Raw genomic sequence first — 12,188 nt, 5'->3', positions numbered from 1 at the left:
CTCAAAATTATCGTCATTTTAACTAAAATAGGCACACTTGTTCTAAATGATTATGATTTTTAGGTAACATCCAAATAGACGACGTTCAAATATGAAATTATTATCTCAGTAAAAACTTTACGTAAGCAAAGTTTAATTCATGTATACTACATGTATTAATGCTAACGAGACAGGTGTCCATCTAATCACAATTTATAAAAGTAAACCATTATAGGTCAACATACAGTCTTCAAATCTGAGCCATGACTCTAAATAGTAAGAAGGTCCTCAAAAATGACTAGTGTTAAACAATTAAAACTGTTAACGGTCTTATAATCTAAATGAAAAGCAAGAAACGAGAAACACATATGAACCACAACAACAAATGACAACCATTGAACATCAGGTTCCTGACAGGTGCAACCAATAGCAGCGGATTTAAACGTTTTGATAGGTGCAAACCTTTATCCTTATCTCTATAGCTTTCTGTTCGGTGTAAGTCATTTTTAGTCGTGAATAGAAAAGTATATGTATACAACTTTTTTTTATTTTACTTTGGAGGTTTGATTATTCTTTTTATAACATTGTAGTGTAAAAGATTTTTGTCTTAACCCTATTACAAATCCCTGTTTTTGCAATCAGGATGTCGGGGCCAAATTGCCCAAACCAATCTTAACATAAATTTAAGCAATCAGTTTGCTTTATGATATGAAGAAAAAGGAGGACAAAAATGGGAAAGGTGTAAATTTCTCAACTTAAAGTCAGAAAACAACCGAAAGCCACCTACGGTCTTCAACACAGCAATAAAATCTTGAGGAGGTCTTGATTGTTTTTAATCTTTCATATTGTTTTTGTTTCCTTAATACCTTATTGAGACTTCCTGTAATCATGGTAAATGTTGGTTAGGTATATGTAAAGTTAAATGTCCATGTGAATTAACCACTGGTATTCAACTTATACAAAAGTGACGTATATGTTTTTCACTATGTGGACTTCTAAACAAATGTCTTTTTACTCTTAACACAATAACTGCTCCAACAGATATTTTAGGATAAAGGATTGAAATTAATGACAGACGTTATGTTAAAAATCACCAAATGTTGATCAATACTATACATGTGTTGGTTTCTCTACTCACTAGCGCTTACTTTGGTCTTTAGATACAAGTATTGTCGTCCGACATTTAATATTTTCTTACTGTGTCCTAATTATGATATTTTTTATGACTAGCCGGGTGACTACATTTAAAAATATATGCTTGTAATCAACTGTATATTCAAGGTGGGATCCAGGATAAATAATTTATAAAACATGTAACAGGTACAAATAGAGTACAAGGGATGTAATATTGCAACATTGAGTTCAGTGTTAAATTTAATCGTTCTTTTTCAAAACAGGTAATACACTATTAACAACATAATAGTATATTATATGTTATTCAGGTCTCAGACAGGGTATATACTGTGACATTCCCGGCTTAGAGTTTATATCCCCTGAGCCGAAGGCGAAGGGGATATAAGCCCTAAGCCGGGAATGTCACAGTATATACCATATCTGAGACCTGAATTACACATATATTACGGATTATCCCTGACTTAATGTTATTTTCCAGTGCGGGTATTTGTTGACAACACATATATAAAAGTTGAAAAACCCAACCTGATATGTTCGGCATACGTGAAGGATTTTCTAATTTGCTGTGAACATAATGATCGTTTCGGTTATAATTTATAATAACACTTTTAACATTAAATTTAAGTATTAAAAGCGTTAATTGCGTGATTTTGTATCGAAAATGTATTATTGACTGTAGCACGTCATTATTTTTCCTCTGTGAGCCTCTGACAGTCTGATAGCTTTTGACTACGTCACATAGTAACCGGTGTTAAGATGACGTTTTTGAGGTTCCAATTGGGGATAAAATTGTCGTATATACCCCGGCAGTTTCCTGAATATGTACTGACATATCTGTGTTGTTATCCAATCACAAACCTCGACACATTTGTAATCCGTAATATAAATACATGTAACTAGGTAATAATACTTAATTGCCATGGAAATATAAATCCGTTAAAAAAAATAATGTTTTGTTTAATGACGTCATTTGGCGAAATTCATTTTTTGTTACAAAATAAACATAAAACGATTATTTTAAAAAACAGAATTTTCAACTTATGATGCCATCTTCTCATTGAAAGGTAAAGACAATGTATGCTATCAATTTCTTTTTTAAAATTATACAGTTTCTTCATTTATTTGTAAAGCAAAGTTCTGCCCCACAAGAAACCGTTAAAATGTATACATTATCAATTGATTTACCATAGACAGTTTGTGTAAAGTTTGTGTAAAGTGAAATTAAAAAACTGTGACAACTTTTAAATTAATCCGAAAGGTTCAAAATTTACAGTGTGTTGTTTTTTTTTAAATTTTTTACATTTTTTGAGATGTCAAAAAAATACTTTATTTAACAAACAAAAAAAAACAATAATTCAACCCATTAGTTACAACATAAACATAATTTGATTATCATATTGAATATTTTATAAAAATAATTTGCACCCTATGATCGTTTACACAGAATTTAGTCTCTTTCCGATAGGCATTGATTTTTATTATCCTATGTGCATACATTGCAAATAAAAGCTTTTTGAAACAGTGTATCTTATTTTGTTTTATCTTTTATAATATTTGATAAATTTTATTCCAAAGTTGTTTTTCGTTTCTATTTTTCGCTAGTATATTAAAATCGTTATCTTATTAATAAAATGCATCAAAATCAAAAAGATAATATATGGAATGTCTGGGGTTTTTTTTTGCTCACACTTTGTTGTCAATATAATGGAATTTGATGTGAGAATCATATAAGTAAGGGATTTAGCTAGCTGTAAAACATGGTGTAATACTCTCTACAGTACAGATCCACAAAATCTTATCAACATTTGTTTTTCATATTTAATTAAATAGTCTTTTGAAAAATCTCATTGCTAATTTATTTGATATAATTCATTTAAAGCCTTTTTTGTAACGAAAAAGGAAAGTATGCTACTGTCCTTAGTCAGGAATTTGTTGTACAGTTGTTGTCGTTTGTTTATGTAATTTATACGTGTTTCTCGTTTCTCGTTTTTTATATAGATTAGACCGTTTTATCGTTTGAATGGTTTTACACTAGTAATTTTGGGACCGTTTAAAACTTGTTGTTCGCTGTGAGCCAATGCTCCGTGTTGAAGGCCGTAGTTTGACCTATAATAGTTTACTTTTATAAGTTGTGTTTTTGGATGGAGAGTTGTCTAATTGGCACTCACACCAAATCTTCCTATATCTTGATACACTAACTGAAAATGATTGAACCTTAAATTTTCTCCTAGACAACAAAAATATACATTTCGACGTGTAAGTGTTTCGACAACTAATAGGCATTCATATGGGGACTAAATGTGCCCCTTTAATCGCAGATATATTCCTGTATTGCTATAAATCTCAGTTTTTGACTTAACTCAGTAAATATGGTAAAGACACGTCATTGTTATATTTGGTTGATAGGAGCGACAATACCTACCGTTATTTGGCCGATATTATTTCGTTATAAAATTTAGAGTTCTCTAAATATATTACCGCAATTTACACAAATCAAGTTACTTTTACTAAATCTAACATGAACAGCAATAGTTGCCCTTTTTAAGATCAAGACATTTCAATTTCAAAGGGAAACTCCATACTAAAATTCACGAAAAAGAGAGGATTTTGTATTACCTAGTGTTATTTTTTTATTTTGAAGACGGCAAGGTTCTTTTGACTCCATTATACGGTGTTAATATATCTTAACTCGTTCGTTGTCCCGTATGTGTAGTGATGTCATAGTTTTTAGCGAACGTAATAATTGCATTAGTAGTGACATATTAAGTGAGGAATTTCGTTACCATACATTACTTAAACTTTAACTAAATTCTTCCATAGATACAATTATTTGACTAGTAAATTTGGTTCTGCCTGTATAACACTTTTTAAAAACGGTATTTCAAATCCTCAATTTAACGGTAATATTGTACTTAAAGCGCAGAAACCAGTATGTGATCCGTGTAAACTCATCAAACCTTTAAAAAACTTATAAGTAAAGGTTATCTTACCGATGTTGTAATTAGATCTTTGAACATAGTGTTCATTGGCACTAATATCGAAATTGTCAGCAGCAAATAAAACATAACTTGATTTGTATTCTTTTCATACGGTGTGTATAAAAACACACCCACGTTTATGTTTATCTATATACAGGTTAACTCTAACTATCCTATTTCCTGTCAATACATTTATTTTTGCGTTGCAAAAGTCTTTCTTCTTTGACTGTCCATGACGTTTAAATCCTAAATCCCTGGGATATGGTTAAGTTTATTCTAGTCTATGATGCATGATTTGTTTCAATTATTATTTAATTTTGCTTTTAAGTAGCTGTCAGTAATTTGATATGTTGGTACTATTTGATATGCATGTTTTGTTATTTAATGTTCACTTAGAAGATAACTGTATTTTATTTTAAGCTACGACGGCATCAGTTGGGGATTTGATGGTCGCACATTAAGTTTACTGGCGACGCGTTAGTGGAGACAGTAAACGGGTATTTGCGACCATCAAACCCCCAATTGATGCCGTCGGAGCTTAAAATACAATATAGTTACATGTATCTCCATTCTAATGAAACTAACAGAAAATAACGTTAAAACATGTATTTAAAATCTGTCATATGCCGTCTGCGCTTGCGGGTACGTCCCATAGCATCAATTGTCAATTGATGCCATGTAAATAAGTGATGTTATCCAATCAAAATGAACGTTACAAACATTGTTACATTAGAATTATTTATATCATCTGGTTTATAAGCTTTGATAATTGTTTGGAATAACTATAATTTTTCACTTCTTCGTTCTATGAACATCAGTGTTTGTATGTACTTATAAATTCGTCCGTTATTCGAAAAAAAAACTACAGAGCTACGAAGGTATAATTAAATTCATGCACACTGGGGATAAATGAAGATGTGTCACTAACGCATTTACAATGTTCAATATTTACACGGAAGTTCTCAAGAACAATTCCTACCCCTTTAACCAGTGAGTGTTAAGACACTGGGCAGAATATGTTATTATAGTTGAGGAAGCCGGAGTTCTCTGAGAGAACCATCGGACTGCTCGGCGGGAACAGACAATTCGAAGAGATATAAGCAGATTGATTATCAGGTCAATGTCGGGGACAACTTTCCCAAACATTGGTTCCAAAGTGTGTGAGAGGTTTTAAATCACTCTTTTGATGTACTGGTATTTTACCTATTACATGTATGTCTTTTTGTTTTGTTGACACATCGTTGTCAATAAAATTAACGGTACCAATTTTCTTGCATCAGATGCGCATTTCGACAATAAATGTCTATTCAGTGATGCTCGTGTCCAGAATGTTTTAAATCCAAAGCTAAAATGAAAGATGAAGAGCTATAATCCTAAAGGTCCAAAAAGTATAGCCAAATCCGTGAAAGGAATCAGATCTTTCCATGAGGGAGATACATTCCTAAATTTATAATAATTTCTAATATTTTGTGCAGCAAATTTTAATAACACAAAAAATCCGTATTTTCATGCCAGTACCGAGTACTTGCTACTGGGCTGGTGATACCCGCGGGGACTAATAGTCCACCAGCAGAGGCATCGACCCAGTGGTAGTAATAAATTAACGGTACCAATTTTCTCGCACCAAATGCGCATTTCGACAATACATTTCTTTTCAGTGATGCTCGTGGCTAAAATATATGAAATCCAAAGCTTATATAAAAGATGGAGAGCTATATCCCAAAAGGTCCAAAAAGTATAGCCAAATCCGTGAAAGACATCAGAGCTTTGCATGAGGGAGATACATTCCTTAATTTATAATAATTTATAATATTTTGTAACAGCAAATTTTAATAACACAAAAAATCCGTATAATATGTATAATGAAATTTGATGAGACTGTCATACAAGTGAGAGGTTTATTTTTGTCATTTCACTTTTTGGTAAGTTTAACCAAAACAGAAATAAAACTTTGAAATGTTGTACAATGATCAAATGCAATTCACTTAAAATACATTAAAAATTGACTATTCAGAAATGTCAATTGAGCTTGTCATTCAGTAAAACGTGGTCAAGTTGCATATTTCATACTGTTCAAAATTACAATATCCAAAAAGTTTTAAAACGCTAGATTTTTATTGGTTTCACTGTCTTTCCACCTGTTTTAAATCGAGTGATAAAAAACCATAGAATAGAGAACACAAATTCTCCAAGTTCAGTCATTGTTACGATGCTTGCTCCCAAAAACAATCCCATCATTCCTCCTAAGTTAGCTGAAATGATAAATAAAGGTCAAACATAAAAGGTCAAACATTAAAGGACAAACATTTTATATTAATATCTGTACATTCCTCCTAAATTAGCTGAAATGATAAAAAAAAGACCAAACAATATAAATATATATGCAAATATATGTACAACAGTTGTATTTTTTCAAGGCTGTAGTGGGTTTTACCTGTTTTCCGGTCTTTGAATATATACAAAAGAAGATGTGGTATGATTACTAGTAAAACACGACTCCACAAGATATCAAAATGACACCGAAATTAACAATTGTAGGTCACCTTACGGTCTTCAACAATGCGTAAAGCCCATACCGCATAAAAAAGGCCCCGAAATGACAATATGAAACATTCAAACAGGAAAACGAACGGCCTAATTTATGTACAAAAAATGAACGAAAAACAACTATATTACATGTGTACTACATGTACGTGAACAACAGACAACCGCTGAAGTATATGCTCCTAACTTGGGACAGGCACGTACATACAGAATGGAGTGTAACATGTTAGCGGGTTCCGTTTCAGGTTAAGGTTTCCTTTACACAATGTAACAATGGATTAAGGTTTTTAGTTTAGGTAAATGTAATTCATCACTCAACAATTGAACTGGCATCATCAAATCAATAGTTTCATCACACAGTCTGTTTGAACCATACGAGTGGCATTACCTGCCCCTTTGATTTTAATATTATGTTCTTTTCATGAAAAAAAGTGACAACCAACATTTGGACAGAAACATGCATTTTTTGTTCACTAGCTGAATGTAAAGCCAATATTCCATGTTCGAAAAAATGTCGAAGAAAAACTACTTAGGCGATCTAATGAAAAAACGAGAATAGCTGTGAACTATGAACCCCAGCAAATTAAATAGGGTGCCTGCGAAATGCTGTTGGAGTGCGGGTTTTCGACTCAGAATCATAATGTATCGATTTTCTTCATGTAATAGTACATTTCGACAAAACAATTACAGAATAAAAACGAACACCTATATTTATTAACGACAGTACTCACATACAGCACAATATAATTATAAACTCGACATCACAAGAATAAATCAACGCTTCAACACAATAGACGTCACAGGTGAATTTCTAAAAAGAAACATACAATCGAGAATAAGTTGGTAGTGTGTTCTTTGATGTATTTTTGATAATTTGTTGAAAGCTCTGTGTGAAATAACTCCTTTTATGGTTAAAAAATGTATTTTGCAAAGTGATATGATTAAAAGCATGTTTTTGTTCAAATCCTTTTTAATTTTTCAATTAAATCAATTTGATTTACAATTCAATTCTAGTATAATGTTTACATTAGATTTCAATTGACTTACGAAAAGAAACGGTTGCATTACTACTAGGGAAATAGCTTTGAAAATTTCAGTATAATACGTTTTATCATAAAACGACAATTTCTACTATTATATCTGTTGAAAAGTGTGAACAGTTTGACTAAAAATTTAAATTGTTGAAACGAATTTGTATTTATACAATGTAAACGCTAAAAATGTGTATTCAAACAATAGATTCGTTACATTTAATATTGCTGGATAAACATATATAATATTAGTTTTAGGCAGGGAATTTTCAAACCATCGAATAAAAAGTTACACGAATATCATGATTCTGATATATTTTGATCATTTTATTGAAATTTTATACAGCAAAAGTTACGACACACGTAAACAAATACAAATATGACATATGTCTTGTTCAATTAATAATAAATTCGGGCAACAGTAGTATACCGCTCTTCAAAAGTCATAACTCGATTGAGAGAAAAAAAATCCGGATTACAAACTAAAACCGAGGGTAACACATCAACTATAAATGTGAAAAAATGAAATAATTATTAGCTTTTAGTAGCCAGTTTTGTTCAAATGTGTCAAAATGTGATAAAAAAAACATCGATAAGGAATTAAAACTTGAAAGTGAATACAATATGCATGATTATATAGCTTATATGACCATCGGCAGTCTTCAGATGTCAACCCAGTAGTTTCTTAGATGGTGCCTACACATCATACACACGCAATGATGATACATATTACCTTGTAAAGTGTTCATTATATGTGTACATTTTAAACTCTACTTTCCGCTATATAGATGATGTTCTTTGTGAATTTTCCTTTCTAAGTAGCAGCATTCAAGCAGCACCTGCATACAGGGTATATATCTCCTAATTGATGTGATATTCCCGTGCCTGCATTTCCTATCATTACTTTCTTTATAAAGGGTTACTGCTCAAAAGGAAGCTATTAAACCAAGTGTTCCAAATGGTGAAGTTGAAATCAACCCTTCGTAAATTTTACGGACATCATCACGAGTTGGTTGACCGTTATGGAATAACCGTTCACAAATGATATCGGATATGTTCCTCCCGTCGTAACTACAATCCCCGTCCCTTTCATGTATGTGACCTACCGAATTAGAATATTCATCGGATTTGTTATTACATAAACAACACGACGGGTGCCACATGTAGAGCAGGTTCTGTTTACCCTTCCGGAACACCTAAGATTATCCCTAGTTTTTGGTAGGGTTCGTGTTGCTAATTATTCTTTAGTTTTCTATGTTGTGTCATGTGTACTATTGTTTGTCTGTTTGTCTTTTTCATGTTATTATGTTATAAATAAAATACAAGAATTTGAGGAAAATTGATGAACATGAATTTGGCAGCCAATGCTCCTCAAAGATAAAGTTCATTTACGAAATGAAAATAAAAAAGTAAATTTGAAAATATATCTTCTGGATAATAGATGCAATTGTGAAACGTGTAGCGGTATATCCAATTGTGATTATAATATACAATCAAGCTAATTATCTATGACGAAAATACCGATAAAAATGCATCGACTATTTGCATACTAGTGATCTGAATAAAAAGATGCATTATACTAATTTACACGTTCACAGTTCTGATCGTTGATTTCGAGTTGGTAAGCAATTGAATCAAAAACATCTATTTTAAGTTGTAAATATTACATACCAAACATTTCTCCAGCTGAATATTTTGGAGTCTGTTTTGACACAACAGTTTTCAGTTGATCAAAGTATATACGTAGATTGATGTAGTTTTTTCTGTAACAAAAATGGAAAGTTATACTTTTGTGGTTTTCAAATATTTGTCTTCGAACGTTTTTAAAAGTAAAATCAAGAAAAACGATATTGTTGTCAGTTGTTTATATGACCCCATTATGTCATTGCGAAACATCTTTCTGTCATTATCAATGAAAATTAACCCATATATAAACGTTTTGTGAACCTTTTCATTATGTTGCTTAGTTTATTTCTATTGTACTATTCGCCTCTACAGAATCTAAAGGACTAATAATCCCATTGTCCGTACACCATAACGAATTTAACGTTACGTCATTAGTTGAAGACGTTTTAAAACAATCACACCGTTTTGAATTACTCTTTTAAAAATATTTCCCAGATTGCATTAGATTCTGAAACGTCGAAATGTTTGGTATATAGTTATTTTTTTCAGTAACCCCTTTAACGAAAATCAACCCTTAATATTTAAATTGATAAAGTTCTGATATAATATATGAAAAATATAGCACTGAAAATAATGCCAACGAAACATAACCTGAATATTTACAAAGCGATTTGATATTATCCCAAATCCACTATTATATGTATAACATGTATAAATCTGATTATAAAATTCAGATTTGTTCCAAACGGACCAATTTATCTACATGACCTACTATATATTGGATTCTTAGCTTAATGCAGTTTTTATGCATATCAGATCTGATCTGTTTTTAACTTTAAATTATTACCGGTAGTGGTTCATTTCCAAGTCTGGGGAGACATATCTCTTGAACTGCTCGACATAAAATTCGGAGAGAAATAAAGTTGACGATATCCTAGCGTCATATCTTGTAAATTCGCACGACATTGGACAATCACAACTCTTTAAAAGTCTTGCAGTTGCGTCTAAAATGAAACACAATTATGTAAAGTAAACAGGTTGAATTTTTAAAAAAAAGATAGAAAACACCATTACAGGTAAACCCTACGGCCTTAAATAATGAATAATACGCATATTGTTTAGTAAGTTATAAAAACCCGCAATGATAAATGTGTAGATAAAAATATTAAATAAGAAAGTTGACGTCCTGATTTATGACTAATCAGACAGTAATAACGCTACATGGGTACGATTATTTTGGAATGGAACAATCAAATACACATGTAAAAAAAATGGTAGGATTAATGCTTCAAACTTTGAAAAAGAAACGATCAAGAGATTTATAAATAAATACATTGGTCTTCGGTATTACCTTCGTAGTGGAGATTAATTTGAATTAAACAATGGTTGTGATGAGGGTTGAATATATTGGTCTAGATTACTTGTTGTAAAACACATGTCATTAAAGTTATCTGTATAGCTGGAAAATTTACTGATTCTATAGAACAACCATGACAAAAGAACACTCATGCTTGCCTAGAAAGTTAAATATCCGATTGCATATTTTGTATTATAGCTGTATAAGAGGAATGGTAGGACTACAAATAAGACAACTCTATATCTAAGTCACAATTAGTAAAAGTAAACCATTAACTATCAAAGTAAGGTCCTCAACAAGGAGCTTTGGCTCACAAGGAACAGCAAGCTATAAAGTGCCCCAAAAGTTACACGTACTTTTTTGTTTACATGGCATATGTCCACTTTCTCTCTGCTATATGAATCAAACTTTGTACAGATACGTGCCCCTGTTAAAAAAACCTTGTGATACATTCGATAAAGGCATGAATTTTTACACTCATATTATATAAATTTCTCATAAAATTGTTGACCGCATTCATTCGAGGCCTCAATGCACAGGTGGTTGAAGTAGCTATATATATATATTTATCATATTCTTATAGAAAATAATGGTATAACTGTACCCCATGATAAAACGTATTTGTGCATATATTTATTCATTCAATTTGAAGAATTGTCTACCCCGTGTGATAAGACTTTTGTTATCAACAGCTTCCGGTTTATCAGTCCTGATCAACATGTTATATTACCATTCAAAGCCACTTTTTTCCTGGGAGCAATAATTAAACTTCAAGGATTCTGAAATTTAAGTCAAATAGTCGTTCTCTTATCATGCTTATCTTGAAGACTGAATGTCTATTTCGTATTTTCAGTTTGTTTCGGTAGCAAGAAAAAAAACGGTACCGTCCACATTTTGTGTATAATAATTTCAGTGCATCTTTATGTCTTTCAAAAACATCTACCAACATTAACGTATAAACTTACTATTATATAGTAAGTAAATGATACTTTTGATAGTTGGATTTCAACTTGCAATTTCAATTGCAATTATTCTGAAAAAAACAAGGAACACAATCGAAATAGATAAACTCGTCATAGATACCAAAATTTTGTAATAAAGTACATAGAAAGTAACATTTGCCTATTCCAAAAGATCGTTTATTGTAAGCTTATACAATGCATTATGATTTGATTGTTTTGTTTGTTTTTATTTGTCCTATATTCAAAATGGATAATTACCTATATCTTTAGTGCAGTTTTCTACGTCGAACTTTGAACAATACAGAGTATCTGTAGAAAAAAATATACATTTTGGCAATTTATCTTTTGTTTTAACTTGACATTTGAATAATGCATGGGAATTAAGAATGTGAGCTTATTTTTGTTTTTCATTCTTTAGAAAGTATACACATGCATTAGATCGTATGTTGAAAAATTTCATCCCAAAGTGGTAAATTGTAAATCTTGTCATCTAATTCAAAGTAAGGTTTGGAATAATCACAATGTCCAGTACAAAATTAGGGATATATCATTTGATATCAAATAGTCTGATTCTATG

At 31.4% G+C, this 12,188-nt stretch overlaps 1 protein-coding gene across 1 annotated transcript; it reads right to left on the bottom strand.

Moving 5' to 3' along the window:
• Window positions 1–6,189: 6,189 nt before the first annotated feature.
• On the bottom strand, window positions 6,190–11,895 carry LOC134727067 (acid-sensing ion channel 5-like). Its single transcript, XM_063591452.1, has 4 exons — window positions 11,870–11,895; window positions 10,140–10,296; window positions 9,338–9,429; window positions 6,190–6,343 (listed from the first exon to the last, which is right to left on the bottom strand). Exons 2-4 carry the CDS (start codon window positions 10,256–10,258, stop codon window positions 6,198–6,200), a joined length of 357 nt encoding a protein of 118 aa, XP_063447522.1. The 5' UTR covers window positions 10,259–10,296; window positions 11,870–11,895; the 3' UTR covers window positions 6,190–6,197.
• Between the last annotated feature and the right edge of the window lie 293 nt (window positions 11,896–12,188).

This window comes from Mytilus trossulus, chromosome 7 (assembly GCF_036588685.1).
Source record: "Mytilus trossulus isolate FHL-02 chromosome 7, PNRI_Mtr1.1.1.hap1, whole genome shotgun sequence".
In the NCBI taxonomy this organism is placed as follows: Eukaryota; Metazoa; Mollusca; class Bivalvia; order Mytilida; family Mytilidae; genus Mytilus; species Mytilus trossulus.
The sequence above is the reverse complement of the archived record's forward strand: the minus strand, read 5'-3'. Positions and strand labels throughout refer to the sequence as shown.